Source organism: Siphateles boraxobius, unplaced genomic scaffold, assembly GCF_051911475.1.
Source record: "Siphateles boraxobius isolate OS27281-9 unplaced genomic scaffold, OSU_SipBor_1 29, whole genome shotgun sequence".
Taxonomy (NCBI): domain Eukaryota; kingdom Metazoa; phylum Chordata; class Actinopteri; order Cypriniformes; family Leuciscidae; genus Siphateles; species Siphateles boraxobius.
In genome coordinates, this window is record NW_027508908.1 from 2,520,916 (window position 1) to 2,537,848 (window position 16,933).

Sequence of the window (16,933 nt, forward strand, 5' to 3'; positions counted from 1 at the left end):
AACCAAATACCAAAACGCGCTGCAGATAACACAGACCACAACGGAAATGTTTCCGGGGGAACCAGATAAGTGACGAACCAGGCTGGGACGTGCTTACAGCTCAAAATTCTACTTTATTTTATTTTATATTTTAACTTGTTTTTTTCCCCGCAAAACATACAGAGATTACATTTTTATGACATACAATTTATTGTATTATTGTATTAACATATTGTATTAACAATATGTTCAATGTCATCAGAATAAAAATGAGAAAAGAGCAAGGAGCTGAAAACTAAAATAAAATAATTAATTAATTAAAAAAGATAGAGAAGAAGAACATGAAGGAAAGATATTAATCTATAATACATCAGTTACACTGTACAAATTGTTTCATGTCATGTTTAAATTTTCATAAAGAGAAGTTTCATAAGAAATGTTAGGTAATGTAGGGTAAAGTTGAGACACTGACACAGATGTATAACACATATTTTAAAAGTTTTTTTGTAAAGTAAAAATTAAAAAAATTAATTTATTTGCAACCGTTATGTTAAGGCGTCAAAACAGCTATTCAGCTGATGGACAATGTGCTGCGTTGTCATGGGAACATCCCAGGTGAAAATAATGAGAAAATTACTTGTCTTTCGTTGCTCCCTTCATCAAGTGCGTTCCAAACGGCTAAATAACGGCACACTAGTGCCATGCTCACTCCAAAGTCCCACTTGAAGGGAGTAGGGCATAGGGATGCTCACGAGCAATAAGCACGTCCCAGCCGGGTTCGTCACTTATTTGGTTCATCCGGAAACATTTCCGTTGTGGTTTTTCTATTTGCATGTGTTTTTTTTCTATTTGCATGCGTTTTTACTATTTGTATGCGTTTTCTTCAGTTGCAGCACGTTGAGCTCTCTCGGTCTCGGACACTGTACAAAATTGATTTTAAGACTCTATTTTCTGCTATTTCCCATCGTATTAGGACACAAATAATACAATTTCATGATTTTTTCTAAAACATGAATGTTAATTTTGCTTATTTTTATTATTTTAAAGGCGGGGTAGGCAATTTGTTCTAAATTCTAAAACACTTTTTGCCAAATTTGTTTAAACTGTCTTTATATACCAATACATATCTAAAACGTAAGTACTATGAAAAGGAGTTTATAGAGTGTCTGGCTGGAATAAACACAGCTCATTATTCCATTCGGACCGAATGCAATGATTGACTGGGCGACTGTCACTCTCCCTCGCTGCTATGGCTACCAGCCCTTTTGCAACAGGAGCTGCCCACATGCGCTCACTCGGTTGACTCGCTCAGCACCTACCGGCCGGATGCTAGGAAGTCTCACAATTATGGCAGAGAAAGAGCAGTCAAATTCACAGTACCACATGTACCTGCATATACAGTCAGCGCAGGCAAACAAGGCAAAAAAAGGTGATGTCACTTCATGCACTGCGCTCCTCTCCGCTTCGCTCCTCCAGCTGAGCGGTCGGCATCACGCGTTCATGTGTTTTGGGGGCGTGGCTTTGGAAGGAGTTTCACTGTTGGATACTTTCAAAATCCAGCAGTTTTCTGCTAGTTATTTAAACCTATACCCTGCCTTTAATGTTTGTAGGCCTATGAATTACATTAATTATTACATAATTTATTCATGTTCATATTAATGTTAATTATTATACATCATTATTTTTTTATAACATGTGAAGTTATAAAAAATAACATGTGAAGTGAGGTAACAATACAAAATGTATCTAAAATCCAAAGGACTCTGGTAAATCTGTCGTAATAACATTCTATAAACGATCTATCGTTCTATCAGTCAAGCTTAAAAGGTTTCTAAACTTTAAAACAACATGCAAAGTTTGTCTATAGTTTTAATTGACACTTCTTTTTTTTACCACAGACCAACAAAAACAAAATCATGAAGGTGACGGGATGTTTAAAGTTGGCTTCCACCTTCTACAGCTTCCTCACTGTAAGTACGGTGTAATTGTAATGGCCGTTTCCCTGACTGAAGGGGTCATAGTTAATTCCCTATATTTTTAAACCATATAGAGAAATATTCTTGCCCCCGGGCCCACTGATGATGAATGAGCACTTCCGAAAAACTATTTCTTACTCTCTTTCACACACTAGTTGAGTGGAGGCGCGACTGTGGGACTCGGTATATGGTCACAAATGAAGAGCAAGACTGACTTGTTTAAAACAGTTGATGTTGTTACTCTCACCACGATCATGTCGATGGGCGGCCCGATGCTGATCGCTCTGGGATGCGTCCTCGCTCTGTTGGGTGTTGTTGGTTGTTTGGGCACTTTGAAGAAAAAAAGATGGATGCTCTTGTTTGTGAGTGTTTTAAAGCGTCAACCCATTTTTCTGACTGACAATTTTCAGAAAACAAAAAGTATTGTAGAGATGATTCAATTTCTTGACATGTGTAAAGCTTTTAATTTGTCTGTTCTTTTTAAGTTTTTCGTCATTGTGCTCATCATCTTCATCCTCCATGTCACCGTGGCAGTGTTTATCAACCTCCCCAATTCTGTGGTGAGAGCAGTCAGAGACACAATTTTCAATGAAGGCTGGCAAAACGTTATTCATTGTGATAGTGAATCAAGAAGACAAACACATTTCACTTTAAAAAAACTAAAAAAAAATCAGATTTGAAGCAGAAATGGACCCTGTGCCAACCACCCAGCAAACACAGAAAAACACAGTATTTGGTTCCAGTTTGGTTATTTTACTGGTTATTACGTTCTAGGCACGTCCTTTATATATGTTTTCAGGGTGGTTATTTTTAAACAGGTAACATAACTTGAGAGTAAATATGATTTCAGATATATTTGACGCCCTTATTAAAGAGAACATGATGTTAAACAAGAAGTGTTTGTTACAGACCAAAAGTAGGACAATTCAGTGGTAAAAATGTACCAATATCCTACTTTAAGTCAAATAATTGTCTGTAAATAAATTTAATATTCCAAAAATCATAGATTGTGTAATTTGGTGCTGAAGAAACTTAAAATCGGGGTACCCTCGAAAATCTTAGCCTACTTAATGGAGAAATGTAATCTTATTTAATCTTCAATATTATGGTTGATGTGCTTTATTTTTATTAATTAAACAAGAAACTCTATGTTGCTGTCTGTCTGGGGTTCTACAAACCAAAAACTAATGTTCTATTTCCGCTAAGAAATCTTTCCTGGCCTAACGAAAACCAAACCCTTAAAAAAAGAGGGTTCTGGGAACCAAAAACAAACTTTCTATGAACATTCTGGGAATCAAAATGGCTGGGCAACCTGTGTTATGCATAAAGGGACGTCTCTAGTCAAATGCTTAATTTTCTCGTTACCAGAAAGAAAAATCTTTGAGCAGCTTGGAGAGCAAATTGGTTACAAGCCTTCAGAAGAACCATAATCAAAACACTTCGATCGCTAGCATATGGAATGAAACTATGACCAAGGTAAGACAGTCATGCATGTCAGCTGTGTGTTCCTTCTAATATTACAATCTTCATTTTTACAAATTTTAGCTGAAATGCTGTGGATACAAAGGCTATGATGACTTCACAAATTCAACCTTTGTGATGAAGCATTCATTATATCCCACACAATGCTGTGGTGAAGATTCATCATGTGGAAAAGATAAAGCTGCGAAAGAGGTACTGCCTATCATGACCAATAAGACAGCAAAAACTTCACGAATACATTATTTTCACGAAACTCCTTCATTCCTGTTATAGAAAGTAAGGGGCTGCATTCATGTGCTGTTGGAGGGAATGGTACCCATTTCCGGACCGTTGTCCTTTTTGATCGGCATTCTAGAGGTAATAATATGTGACCCTTGACCTTCCCAAACTTTGAACAATTAGATAGAGGGACATGGTCCACTGCAGCATTTGTGTATTAGTTTATAACTGGGCCCGGTTTCACAAAGATGGACTTTGACTATGGCTTAGATATAGTACGTAATCAGACTTCAGATAGACATCTTAATCAGACCGTTGCACAAAGCACTTAAGACTCTGCCTATCTTAAGTAGGACTACACTTCAATGCATTCTGGGTAAAATTAGACACATTTCAAAACAAAAAACATGGCGGATAGAGTAAGCGCATTCAACCGCTCGGTGCAGTTTACCCCAGCGGAAAATGTGTTTGTTGGAGGAGTATAAACAGTTACAAGGACATTTTACTTAGGAAATTTAGCGGAGAACGTAGTAACAAGAAGAAATGTTTAATTTGGAAAAAGATTGCTACGACAGTTAACAGCTGTGGCGAGCAGGAGGGACGTGAGAGAGCGGAGCCCGTTGTGCTCCTTTTATGCTTCCGCTCCTCCGTGAGAGATGCGAGCCCGTTGCGTCTCACAGGTGACGTTCATTATCACTCACGTCCCTCGGCCTCGTCCTGCTCCACAACAGCGTTAATCCGACCGTTGAGCTGAGCGTTTAAGACGTACAGAAAATATACAAAAACACAGGGACGTGCACAGGGGGGTTGCTCAGGTTGCCCGGGCAACTGCCCATATGCCCTTCTCGACTCAAGTTGCCCTTCCGAGAAAAAAAAATCGTACAATGGCTGCAGAATTTCACATAGGCCTAGATACATTTTTTATTTTATTTTTTTTAAATCGCAAAGCCTCATTCACTTCCATTCGTGCACCGAACTTGAAAGTCAGTAAGGGAAGGGCAAACTGTTTACGTGGCTGCAGCGCTGCACGCGACCGGTGCGTAAGACCCCACAAATTACTTAAGGCCCCGCCTCCATCTCGTGTCATAGCGTGTCAATTAATGTGTACAACATCCATGACAAAATGAAGCGAAACTATCCTTCTGGTCACGAAAAGAGGAAGAAGAAAAAACCCATGAGAGTGAATTGCGGGAACAACAATCAGGTAAACTTGTGTTCTCTCCTCTCTAAGTTTGATGTCAGCAAAGTTTGATGTTTTTCGGTCTTGCTAACCTAGCTGGGCAGGCAGTGCATCTATTGCATCACTTTGTGCCTGACAAAAGTGAGAGTAAAATAAAAAAAAAATATTACGTTTGTTTTTGATAAACGACAAAGTGCAACGGTGTTTGTTTACTGCAGCTCGGAAAACATAACCGCGTCGCGTGTGTTATCGTGCGTTCATATGCGCGTGCACGAAATGAAACTCGCATTTTTCAAGCAGAAATATGTGGAGACCAGACATACTGTACAATACATGCACGTGAATGATGGCACTCCCAATCAAAGTCACATTTATAAAACAAGAAACTGATGATCTAGTCTCAGTGTAGTTAAAAACTCTAAACAACTGCACTAATTATGCAAGATAGAAAGCAATGTATTGACAATTTGACATTGATTGACTATTGATTTATAGGCTATATTGAATTTAAAATGTTGATTAGCTGGACATACTGGTCAATATGGATGCACATCCCTCAGTAAATAATAACCATAAATCAAGAATTGCTTCAACATGCATAATAATAAATAAAAAAAATCATACTGATGCCGAAAATACCCAGGCTGTAGAGAGAACCAAAGTTAATCCCAAAAGCCAAAGCTCAGGGTTATAATTTATTATTTTCTTCTTATTTATGTTTACGTTAATATTCACTTGTTATGTTAACATTCTATAGAAAATACTCTATTCAATAAATATTGTTTGTTTGAACCTCATTCTGTTCTATATTGTTGTACTTATTCTTTGACTGTTTTGTTTAAAGGAGGGAGGATTGTATTGGGAGCACTGAAGTGTCAGGTGTGATTGTGTGGCAATGGCAAATGGTTTACATAGCTCACGGCGTCACAGGTCAGGTAGAGGGCCCCTTTTGCTTAGGGCCCCAGGGGGAGTTCAGGATCGGCCCTGGGTTTAGCAGTCGATTCTGTTCCCTACCGGAATTCCTGTTCCCTTTACGCAATCATACTACAAATCATGCGTAGTTGCCCGTAGCCTACCATCAGAACTGAATACGAGCAAGAAGCACAACTGAATGTAGGGGAAGCCCTTTTTTCAGGTCAGAGCAACTGCCCCTCATAATTCCTGTGCACGTCCCTGCAAAAACATGATACAAGATGCCAAAAAAGAAATATTTAAGAGGAAATATCCTAAAAACCCCTTCCCTACGCATAGCTCTCTCCATAACGTCGTCAGCAAACCACAAATTATGAGCCATTTTCCCTTTTCTTTTGGCTGTTTGGTATGTAACTGTTACTGCTGGTTGCCAAGGTAACATAGAGTCTTGGACCTAAGTTAGCCTGGGGGTAAGGTGTCTAATTTTTTTGGTCTTCATTAAGTCAGTCTTTATTTTTGTGAAACCGTCTAACTTGCATTAGACTAGTCTATGAGCAAATTTTAGACTTGTCTAACACTATAGACCAGTCTGAAATAGCTTTGTGAAACAGGCCCCTACCTGATTAGCATGATTCGATTCAAAGATTTAAATTGTGATTGTCTTTATAGTTTGTTTTCTGAAGAGTTTTTAATCAGGCATCTCGTATATTCGTATATATCAGCAGGGATGAGTGTTTTAAGAGAGCATTGTACTCAAAACAGCAATCAGTTCTTGATGATACATGATATTTATATTCATCTTCAACCCTATTTTCCAGATTGTTGCCCTGGTAGTTTCCCTGAAAGTCTACCAATGCTTGGGACACATCCCTCTTTGAAGATAATCTGTTTTTATTTTATTTTATAAATGTGTGGAAGTTCATTGTGTGTTATTATTGCACTTGCATTTATATAAAGTTCCTTCAGACAAAACTTTTACATTACATTTTGTTAATGTAAGGTGATGTGTGAAAACAAAGAATTTGTTTTTCTTAAAAATATTATTGATAATCATCTACAGAAACTTAGTTTCAGTTTTACAATGTCCAACATATATAAAACATGTGCATTGTTGCTTCTCATTTAATAAACTGTTTCTTCATTGTTTGTAACTTAACAATATAACAATATTATTACAAAGAACAGCTGTTAATACTTTCCCTTTAATAAAAATGATTAATACACTTGATAATGAGCTCATAAAACCCTGTTGCGAGAACATCCTGTTCTGAAGTAATTCCTGGAAAAATCAATATTAATAACTTCATTATTAAGAGATATTTCTGTCCCTAAAGCCTACAAACCTTTCTGCTTCTTTAACGTTTAGTCATTCTGTATACTGTAAATATAAAAACCGTTTTGTTTGTTTACTGCATTTTTATTTGCTGTTGTTTCTTTTACATTTCACTTTATTTTCATATATATAAGCACCAGTCTTACAATGCAGCAATACACATAAGAATTATTTCCAAAAGTTCATATAAACATCAAACCTAATAATCATCTCAACGCTATTATTCATATGCATAAGAGAGTTGCCTGTGTCATTCTTTCACATTATTGTCATATATTCAAAACAGAAAACTAAGTCTTATTTACCACATGTTGCTATTTTATGTAGACATTCACTCTATTTTCAAGAAACTAGAAAAAATAGATCAGTTTCAGTGCTGATTATCATTGTTCTGTCACATGATTACTTTATCATAGCATTCACTTTCAGAAGAATCTAAAAATACAGTTTAAAAATAATCTGCCAAGTATTATAATCCAACTAATTACAGACTAGTGCATCCAAACCTTCTGGTTGCATGTATCAATATAAAAATAACACAAAAGCGATCATGTTGCTCAAATATTTGGTCACTCTTTGACCTTACTACTTGACCCCGTGACCTCTGACCCTACACTCACACATTGACTTTGACCAGGCAGCCGTTGTGAATCTGCCAGTATCTGCTCTCTTTCTGAATTCTCCGGAAATGCTGAGACTTCAAGCGACGGGACGGTCAGTAAAGATACAGCTTCTACTTTGCTATTGGGTGGATTCGGTTTTGGAGTCATGACCTTTGCCGGGTCACGGATAGGCTGGAATGAGTTCAAGTTGGGTACAGAGCGGTTGGTGGTGTTTGAGGAACAGAAATGAGAACTGACTCGTCCCAGAGCGAGAGGACTCTTCCTCCCTGCTGACGCCTGCGCAGTGGGCGGTGGGATTTTTGGCACTAGCGAGTCTTTCTCCAGCATCTTCTCGTTTTTCTCTTCACCTCTTCCATCTTGCTGGAGGAACTCCACACCTGAGAACGGAGGACAGGTGCTGATGAGTCCTCCAAAGCTGCAGATGGTGCTCTCTGTGGTGTCCAACCCGAGACCAGACGGCACGGAGCCGGCCGTTCCCACACTCCTCCCCGCGCTCTCCTCATCCTCGGCGTCTGAGAAGGAGGGGTCCGGACTGACGGAGCGGGTCAAACGGTGCAGCTGGGCGGAGGTGCGGCGTAAGGCACTGCTCATGAAGCCTGTGGGAGACGGGGAGCCGAGGAGCCGGTTGAAGAGGGCGAGGTTGTGAGTCCTCGTCACGGATTCCTCCAGGTTCTCGGAAATCTCCTTCAGAGGCTGGAAATTCATCTCCTCTTTAGGAATTCTGGGGGATTCGAAATGTTCAAATCTATTTATTTCAACAAAATTGTCAATACTGTCAACAAAATAGTTCAAACAAATATTTTATATTAGCATCGACAAGTTTGGAGTTGATAATATTTTTAATACATGATAAAGTATTTTTGAAAGAATTTCAAATTTCAATTTAATGCATCCTCGCTGAATAAAAGTATTCATTTAAAAAAAGAAATTGACTAGTGCAATTCAACCAAAAATGTACCGTAAATATATAAATCAGCATCAATTTTTTTTTCCAAAATTGTTATTTTTTGTTTAACTATTCCTCTCAAAATCATAATTAAATGAGTAGCAGCTATTTATGACTGTAATCCACCATGTTATATTTTCACACAGCAATCCCGGTAAATTACCGTAAAATGAACAGAGTGACTTTACCGGTAAATATACACGATTTCACACAAGTAACGGTGTTCTGGCTTTTCACTGGTAAAAGACCATTCACACATCAGCAACAAAATACCGGTAAATTGTGAAACGATCAATCATTTTCTAAAAAAAAGAAAAGAAAAAACTTTTAACCACAATTGTTCATCTTGCGCTGGTCTGCGACGCGCCGGCATTGCGTAATCACGTATCAGGAAACTATCATTTTGAGGTGAACTAATCCTTTAACCGGCAGTAATTTACCAGTAAAGACTGTATGTGTGAAAGGGGCTATTTTTGCAGTCGTGATGAGGTGTACGGTAAACTGTCTGGCCTGAAAAGATGAGTGTATCTGTGTTTGGTGAGCACTGACGCCATGTCGAAGGTGGAGCCTTGGAAAGAGGGTTTGCGCAGGACGAAGAGCGTAGCGGCGGTGTACGGCGGACGAGGATTCGAATCATTCCAGTAACGATCTCGCTCCATCACGGGCAAATCTCCATACATCTCATCCACAGCCATCATAGACACCTTTTAAACATCGACAAAGAGAATATCTCAAAAGTGACTGTGTGTGACACGAATGCAGGACAAACCGAATATATCATTTGATGTATTTTAAAACAGCACCTGGAAGTTTCTATCTATCAACCAGTTGGACTCAAAGTCATCATCATCCTCTCCAAATGGATTTATGAGCTGCTCTGCCACCTGAGAAATAATTACACAATGACACAAACAAATAGTAAAGGCTAATATTGATTCAATTAGTCATGGGATGATACTGGGTTCATGTTTTACACTTGTGGGCGGGGTCATATATGAAAAGGGAGGGGCATCTAATTCATATTTAAATTATTCTGATTCCTGACCTTCAACCAGCCAGCATAGAAAAAGAACTGCAGAAGGGTAAAGATGGGGACGTAAAGGTCAAGGTCGTGACCCGGGTAACCCTGACCCGGGTCCAGAAACTGACGACCAATCAGACACACCAGGAAGAAACTGTACACTGCCAGACTCACAACCTGCAATGGAAAAAAAATATCAATCATTCCATCACATGACACGAAAACCTTTTCAGACTCTCTCATCTTAAGCATGTATCTGACCTGTGTGTAGACCAATGGTATGCTGATCATGTCATAGTGAAAAAGCATGCTGCACTTCCCTCTGAAATTGTTCAGCTCCTACAAAAACAACATTGAACAAAAATAGATTTATCCTTTCAAACACTTTACACTAGGCATCGTATCTTTTGATTTGAATGTTCTTACTATGGTAAATACTGTCGTGTAAAAGCTGCAAAGATCTTTTGAATGTAGTTACCTCCAGTAGAAGTTTATAAGTATTATCATCTTTGATTCTGCCGTCACAGCGGGCGACTGCGGCCAGGTTAGTGAACCACACACACGGGACCCAGTACTTATTATAGGGAGAGTGTAAACTCTCAAACTTCTTACGCTCTTCTCTTGTCATGAAACCTGGAAACAGACAGATGTTATTCAATGTCAGGTTTCTATGGAGGTCAGTTTCTGCCGGAGAATGAAAATATAAAAAAGGTAATTAAGATTTTTATTTTTTTTACTCACAATTTTGACTACCGGTATTTCCCACAATTCCAAGTTTATATCTGGCAGTTTTACCATCTGGTTAATTGAACAAATTCTGGTCAAATTTTTTTTCTGAAATCAAGTTTATAATGCACAATTCTGATTTAATTTCTCACTATTCCGAATTGATACCTGCTAATTTTGAGTTCATTCTGAAATATGTTTTTTTGTGTGTGAGATATTAACTTACAATTCTATGGAAGCTTGTTTCTGCCACGGAATAAAACAATTTAAAAGGATATTGCGACTTTTTATCTTACAATTGCGAGCTTACATCTTGCAATTCTGACTTTTTTTCCCTCAGAATTGTGTGATATAAAAACTTGCGATTGCAGTGTTAAGTCATAATTGCGAGATAAAAAGTCACAATTACCCTTTTTCTTTTTTATTCTGTGACAGAAACAAGCAATTCTGCCATTTTTACTCAGAATTCTTAGTTTATTTCTCATGATTCCGACTTTATTTCTTAATTCCAAGTTTATCTTGCAATTTTTAGTTAACATCTTGCAAATCAGAAATTATTTTCTTTTTTGACTTTTTTCCTCAAAAAACGTGTTTATAATGCACAATTCTTATTTAATTTCTCACAATTCTGACTTTATACCTGCCAATTTTGAGTTAACATCTTGCAATTCTGACCAGTTTTTGTAGGCCTATATATTAACTAGGAATTCTGACTTTTTCCTCAGAATTCTGAATTAACCCTTTTAAAACTGACTTTTTTCCCACTGAATTAATATCTCTTGTAAGGGACGCCTAATTTGTGGACAAAAGGATCTGTCTGTATCACAAAATTCATACTTCCGGTAAGATATATCCGTCACTATATTAGTGGACTCGAGTAGGAAACAGGGAATGAGGGTATAGGGGGCGATTTCAAACACACAACAGTAGCCTACTTGTTATCATTGGTGTCTGAGAACTTTTTGATAAAAGTCACAGCGACTACAAAAACATTGACAAAAAATGTGTTCTGTGGTAACTTAGGAATTGCTGAGAAAATGGAAATCGTTTGTGAGCAGGGCCGGCGCTCCGCACACGCACATCACGCACTGCGCGTAGGGCACCAAGTGCTTGGGGGGGCACCAAAAAATCTGGGTCATGAAAAATCATCACAATAGGCTACAAGTATAAATAACAAATAAAACATGTCTAAAGCATGTTAATATACAAAAGCAATACAAAAGTAATATAGGCCTAGACCAAATTAGTCGAGAAAAAGGTGAATCTCCTCTGCCAGTCTCCCTCTGGTGCCCCCCCTTCCCCACCTCCCAGTGGTCTGTTCGATTATGCCTCAATCAATGTCAAATTTGGCAGACACCGACCTCAGAATGGTCTCGAAAAGGCACCAAGAGTCGGGGGTGGAAAAAAGGAAAAAGAAGAGACAGCGGGATGATACTCGCGCGTCGCTTGCAGGTAAGACAATGTTTTAAATAAAAATGTTAGTTTTGTAGCGCGGGCGCCCTTGCGTCGTGTATGCATGTCCAGGGGGGCGTCGCTAGTAGTGCAAATGATCCGGGGCAGGCATTTTTAGCCCTGCATGTTGAATCTTTTATTTTTACGGGGGTCCAGGGGTTTCTCCCCCGGGAAATTTTGAAACTTGGGCTGTTTAAGATGCAGTTAGTTTGTTTGAGAAGAAAAGGAAGACCGCTTAGATAAGTTTTTCGTTGTTGTTCTATGCGTATAATGCGGTCATTTTCAAGAGGTTCATAGGCCAAGGCCCAAGGGCGACATCTTTTGGGGAAACTGCAATTAGAAAAACCCCCCACAATCTCAGTGTTTGTATATTTTCATATTCACAGAGTTGTCAAATTATTAGGGCTGGGAAAAGATTAATCGCATCCAAAACAAAAGTTTGTGTTTACATGATATATCTGTGTGTACTGTGTATAATTATTTTGTATATATAAATACACACACATATGCACGTATTTAAGAAATATTTGCATGTATATACTGTATATATTTATATATAATTTATATTATATATACACATTTAAATATTTTATATATAAATAACAAATATTTCTAAAAAAAATTGGGGGGGAGTGGGGGGGGGGGGGGGGGGGCACCACCAAGCATTTGTGCTTAGGGCACCCAAATGGCTAGCGCCGGCCCTGTTGGTGAGTTTAATATCTTTTACTGGGCTTCTTCACAGTTTGTGTCCATGCGATATGCAGCGACATTTAAGTTATTTTTAAATGGTTCTTAAATGCTACCACTAAGTTAGTGCCTTCTCAGTGGTCAAAGACAATAGGCCGATCAGCTGATTAATGGTGGGTTGCGCCACCTAGTGTGCAGGTGTAAAATGCAGTCTTGGTCACTCTCTCTATAGGCAGTTACTGTGTTGTCAGTGTTGTAAACTCGTGTTACCTGCTTCAACTACGTGATCCATGGTGGGGAATCTCTTGAACACAGCAGTGCTGACGGAGCGCAGGATCAGGAGCGCGGACAGACTCGTGTAGCGCATCAGCGTGCGTCTCAGAAGCCGGCCGTGCTCGTCCCCGCCCTGCACGCCCCCGGAGAGCGTGCACATGATCCTGTCCGGCAGCGGGATGGACGTGTACTGACTCCACCAGCGATTCACTATTAATGTCACGTAAAACCCTGCGTGTGATATAAAACTTTTTTTTTTATGTATGCTTGTCATCTGCTAAAATCCCTTTAACTTGTTGACATCATGCATCCTCATATTTTTTGTTGGGAAATCAGCATCATAACCATCACTGATGAATTCTGTGATTTCAGTAAGATTAGGCTATTTTTCAAGAAATTAACACTTATTCAGCAATGATGCATTAAATTGATCAAAAGTGACAGTGAAGGCTTTCCAATGTTACAAAAGATTCCTACTTCAACTAAATGCTGTTGTTCTGAACTTTCCATTTAAGAATACTGGGGGGAAATGTATTAGTTATCATCATATTACAATGATTTCTGAAGGTTTCCAGACATTAAATTCATTAAAAGTCTTTGGGATGTGCTGGAGGAGACTTTACAGAGTGCTGGACTCTTGCAATGACAACATCAAAAATGGATGCACATCTTGATGGAAATAAATGTTGTAATGTTATTTCCATCAGTTTTTCACATAGAAATAGATATTTCAACCTGCAAAAATATTTCACAATATAACTGTTTTTACGGCATAAATAAATGCAGCCTGTGTGAGCAGAAGAGACAAAAACATTTTAAAAAAAAGGTATCAATCTCAAAGTTTTGAACGGAAGTGTAAATTACTGACTGAATTTAGTGGTTATGCTGTCCCAGGACGTGCGTACCTAATACGAAAGACATTGGGATGAGACTGGCGTAGTTGTTGCAATAAATGGAAAGCTTTTCAAAGTATCTCTTCTGATCGTCCACAAGGAAGAATCTGGTAAAGAAAATGATGTAGATTAAATGTGACACGATCAAAGCATCAGATGAGGACATAAACACACACACACACACACCTGTATGTGATGCTGATTGCCGTGTACATGGCGAAGAAAGCCAGGAACTCTTTGTACAGGACTTTATAGATGCTCCCCCTCCAGGCCAGCAGTAGTTTGGAGAAGCCGCAGAAGCGCACGTTTGCCACTCTGGCGGTGTAAGTGACCGTCATCACTCAAACTCAGCGTGTCACAGAGTACTGGAGAATAACTAGGCTTAAAGAGAAGAGTAATGTCTCCAGAAACGCAGGAAAGTCAAGATTTTTGATCAGACTTTATATTAGGGAGTTAATATATTATGCAAACCTGGCAACCCTGGTCTGCAGTGTAATTACTAATCTAATTACAGCAATTACACGAGCTTTAATTACATGCAGGTATTATTTAAATATAAGTGCAATGTAAAAACATGTATGTGCACAATAAAGCATTGCATCAAATTATTATTTTAAATGCAGGCTTACTTCATAAAAAGTTTAACCACATTTTTGTAAAAAGAATTTTTTTATGATACACAATTTTAAATGCATTACAAAAAACAAAGGCGGCAAGGATAGATTTTAAAGTAATAAAATAATTTAATACTTAAGAGATTTAGCATATTATTATTAAGCATGTAGCTCAAGCTCATTCATATGTGAATATATACTGTATGAATGAACATATTTGAATGAGTTTCATGCCATGTTAACCAATTTATTATTATACTTTGTTATTATAAGCATCCATTATAGGCCACAAAAATGCAAAAACTTTTAAATAAGTCATGATAATTCAATTTCCAATACTTTTAAAATAACAAGAAATGTTATTGTATTTGGTTGAGGATCAGCGTATGTCTGATATCCTGCTGTGGATCCCATGGGACAAGCGCTTTGTCATCTAAAAGAGACAGAGGCAGGTAAATGTGGGAATAAACGCGCCATTCCCGGGAAAACATGCTGAACTGCACAGGTGTTTATTTTTCCACGAGATTTCGTATGAGAAACAAACTCACAAGCATTTCTAACACAGTCTTTTTTCTTTCTTTCTTTTTACAATATTGTATAAACAGTATTGCAATAAATGTATTACAATAAATAATAATAGTAACAATAAATAACTCTATTCTATAAACTTTATGTAAGACAATGTGTAAATGAAACTACACGTGTTCTTACCTTTTCTCCTCATCCGCAGAGGAGTAAAATATTTCACTGCATAATTTCCCAAGATGTTCCAGTGGATCTGCGTGTGTTTCTGTCGTTTCTTATGTTCTGACAGGAGCTTGAGGTCCTGCATCGGGTCAAACGCACCTCCTCCGTCAGGAGGTGGGACTTTAGGTGAGGAATCATCTCTGCATCTCTCCCAGACGTCTACCATTACCATTATACAATATATCCAGTCACACAATCAGCATTCAAGCACAGTATTTCCTCTCTGCAAAAAGTCAGCAAACATTTACATACAGTATGTGTGTATGTGCAGGCAAGAATGGGGCAAGTTGTCACATGGGCTTTAACTTGGTAACAATATATCAACAATAAGTCCAATTGTGCACAAATGTGTTTTTTTTTAAAAGATAGTATTAAAAACGGTCTCAAAGCAGGAAATTTTTGTATTATAGCCTACTTTTATAATGATTTCGAATATCTCTGGTGTACAAGCGAAAGGTATTTATAACTGAAAGTTGCCTGGTGTTTAAATATGTATATTGTAGTTATATACAATTCATTACAACAGGCCAAACCGTTTTGATATTTTGTATGTTATCTTTTAAATTTTTGATGTTTCATTAAAACAAAAGCTGCAGCCTATAAAATATTTTAATACAGATCTGTTGTGGAAGAGGGATTTTGTTACCTTTATTGTTAACTTTTTTTATTATTTCATATTTCAAACAAAGTGTTTGTTGTTGTTGTGAATTATTTCTTCAAATCAAAATTTTCTCTGAGGTAAAAAGTTAAATGTTAATCATAAATTAAATGAAATTATTAATATATCTTTTTTACAAAAGTTGTCTCATGTGTTAAATATTTTGTAATTTTACAAATTCGTTACAACAGCCCAGATCAATGTTTGTGCTTTTGCGGTTTCATTAAGTGATACAATTGTTTTACTATTTAATTAAAAAGCCTTTACACAGCCAATACATAGGCTATATGGAATATTTTTGGTGGAAAAACTTTTGCCAACTTCATATTCATCATTACTTCATACATCAAACATCTTTTCAAATAATTTACAGTAAATAGCACGCTCCTTTTGTGACATGACTCACATAATCTATAAGCAAAATAAACTTAAGAAACACACTAGCTCTAAGGAATATTCACTAAACCAAAAAAGTGTGACAACAAGCCCCGGCCTCCCCCTATATTGTTTGGCGTTGTTGTTAAAGACAGCCATGACGTGGTAAATCTCTCCAATCTTCCTCCAGCGGTGTGTTGGACTGGACCGGTCCGGACTGCCCTGCTCGTTAGTGAAGACTCCCGCTGAGGCTCACGGCCCTGATGGATTGAGGGCGACAGGCAGGCATTTCACACAGCCTCGACCAAACACTTCCAGAAGGTAACACGCTTGTGTATTAATGCAGAACATAGATTAATCTTACCATAATGTACGTCAACGACCCTTCTGAATTTACCGGTTTGTGAAGTTAGGTGGTGACGCATCATAAACAGGAGCAGATAGTCCGTCTTCTCTCTTCTCTCTCTCTCTTGTAATCTTCTGGACACCTGTGACATAAACCATTGTTCTGGCACTATGGGGGGTCTTGTTTGTCCCGGTTAAGGTTCAGGATGTAAGGAGGCCGCTGTGGCCTCTGTACAGAAACCGTGCCAACACGTGTTTCTAGAGACTACGAGTGCTTAAGGTAACTGAAATCAAAATGGACATTCTTCTTCTTCTTTTAATGGAATAATTTTTATGGAGTATTTATTATAAATGGTTTATCCTTGCGCAGCATTATTAGTATATTTAATTAATGTGCCTCGTAATCTTTAACTTCCTCTCCCTCTTGCAGCCACATCTCTTCTCCATGACGTGTTTACTGGCGTGAGGGCGGGACCACCTGTCACTCACATG

The 16,933-nt window shown here is 38.1% G+C and overlaps 2 protein-coding genes across 4 annotated transcripts in view; one reads left to right on the forward strand and one right to left on the reverse strand.

The window, feature by feature from the left end:
- Nucleotides 1-1,864: 1,864 nt before the first annotated feature.
- Nucleotides 1,865-16,933, forward strand: part of LOC143753569 (tetraspanin-1-like) — a 206,383-nt gene continuing 191,314 nt past the window's right edge. The window contains exons 1-7 of one of the 2 annotated variants that reach the window (XM_077246044.1): nt 1,865-1,949; nt 2,111-2,317; nt 2,441-2,515; nt 3,324-3,431; nt 3,501-3,629; nt 3,711-3,794; nt 6,567-6,657. In XM_077246044.1, coding sequence (XP_077102159.1) covers nt 1,896-1,949; nt 2,111-2,317; nt 2,441-2,515; nt 3,324-3,431; nt 3,501-3,629; nt 3,711-3,794; nt 6,567-6,626 — 717 coding nt within the window. In that variant the 5' untranslated portion in view covers nt 1,865-1,895 and the 3' untranslated portion in view covers nt 6,627-6,657. Of the gene's footprint in view, nt 1,950-2,110; nt 2,318-2,440; nt 2,516-3,323; nt 3,432-3,500; nt 3,630-3,710; nt 3,795-6,566; nt 6,725-16,933 lie in introns of those variants that run through there. The other variant, XM_077246043.1, reaches the window with a different exon arrangement.
- On the reverse strand, nt 7,168-15,374 carry best2 (bestrophin 2). Of its 2 annotated transcripts, none has more exons than XM_077245952.1 (10): nt 15,028-15,374; nt 13,889-14,078; nt 13,715-13,809; nt 12,807-13,040; nt 10,150-10,304; nt 9,933-10,010; nt 9,696-9,848; nt 9,454-9,534; nt 9,200-9,354; nt 7,168-8,425 (listed from the first exon to the last, which is right to left on the reverse strand). In XM_077245952.1, the coding sequence occupies exons 2-10, from the start codon at nt 14,038-14,040 to the stop codon at nt 7,651-7,653; spliced, it is 1,878 nt and encodes a 625-aa protein (XP_077102067.1). In that variant the 5' UTR covers nt 14,041-14,078; nt 15,028-15,374; the 3' UTR covers nt 7,168-7,650. The 2 variants fall into 2 exon arrangements, with proteins under 2 accessions (XP_077102067.1, XP_077102066.1); XM_077245951.1 differs by having other exon boundaries at nt 13,889-14,083.

What these genes read in the sequence shown, in the direction of transcription:
- best2 (XM_077245952.1), bottom strand. Translation starts at nt 14,040, where the DNA reads ATGACGGTCACTTACACCGCCAGAGTGGCAAACGTGCGCTTCTGCGGC. An exon ending in GGATCACGTAGTTGAAGCAG is followed by an intron (nt 10,305 to 12,806) that starts GTAACACGAGTT and finishes GTCTGTTTCCAG; the next exon opens with GTTTCATGACAAGAGAAGAG. An exon ending in TACCATTGGTCTACACACAG is followed by an intron (nt 9,849 to 9,932) that starts GTCAGATACATG and finishes TTTCCATTGCAG; the next exon opens with GTTGTGAGTCTGGCAGTGTA.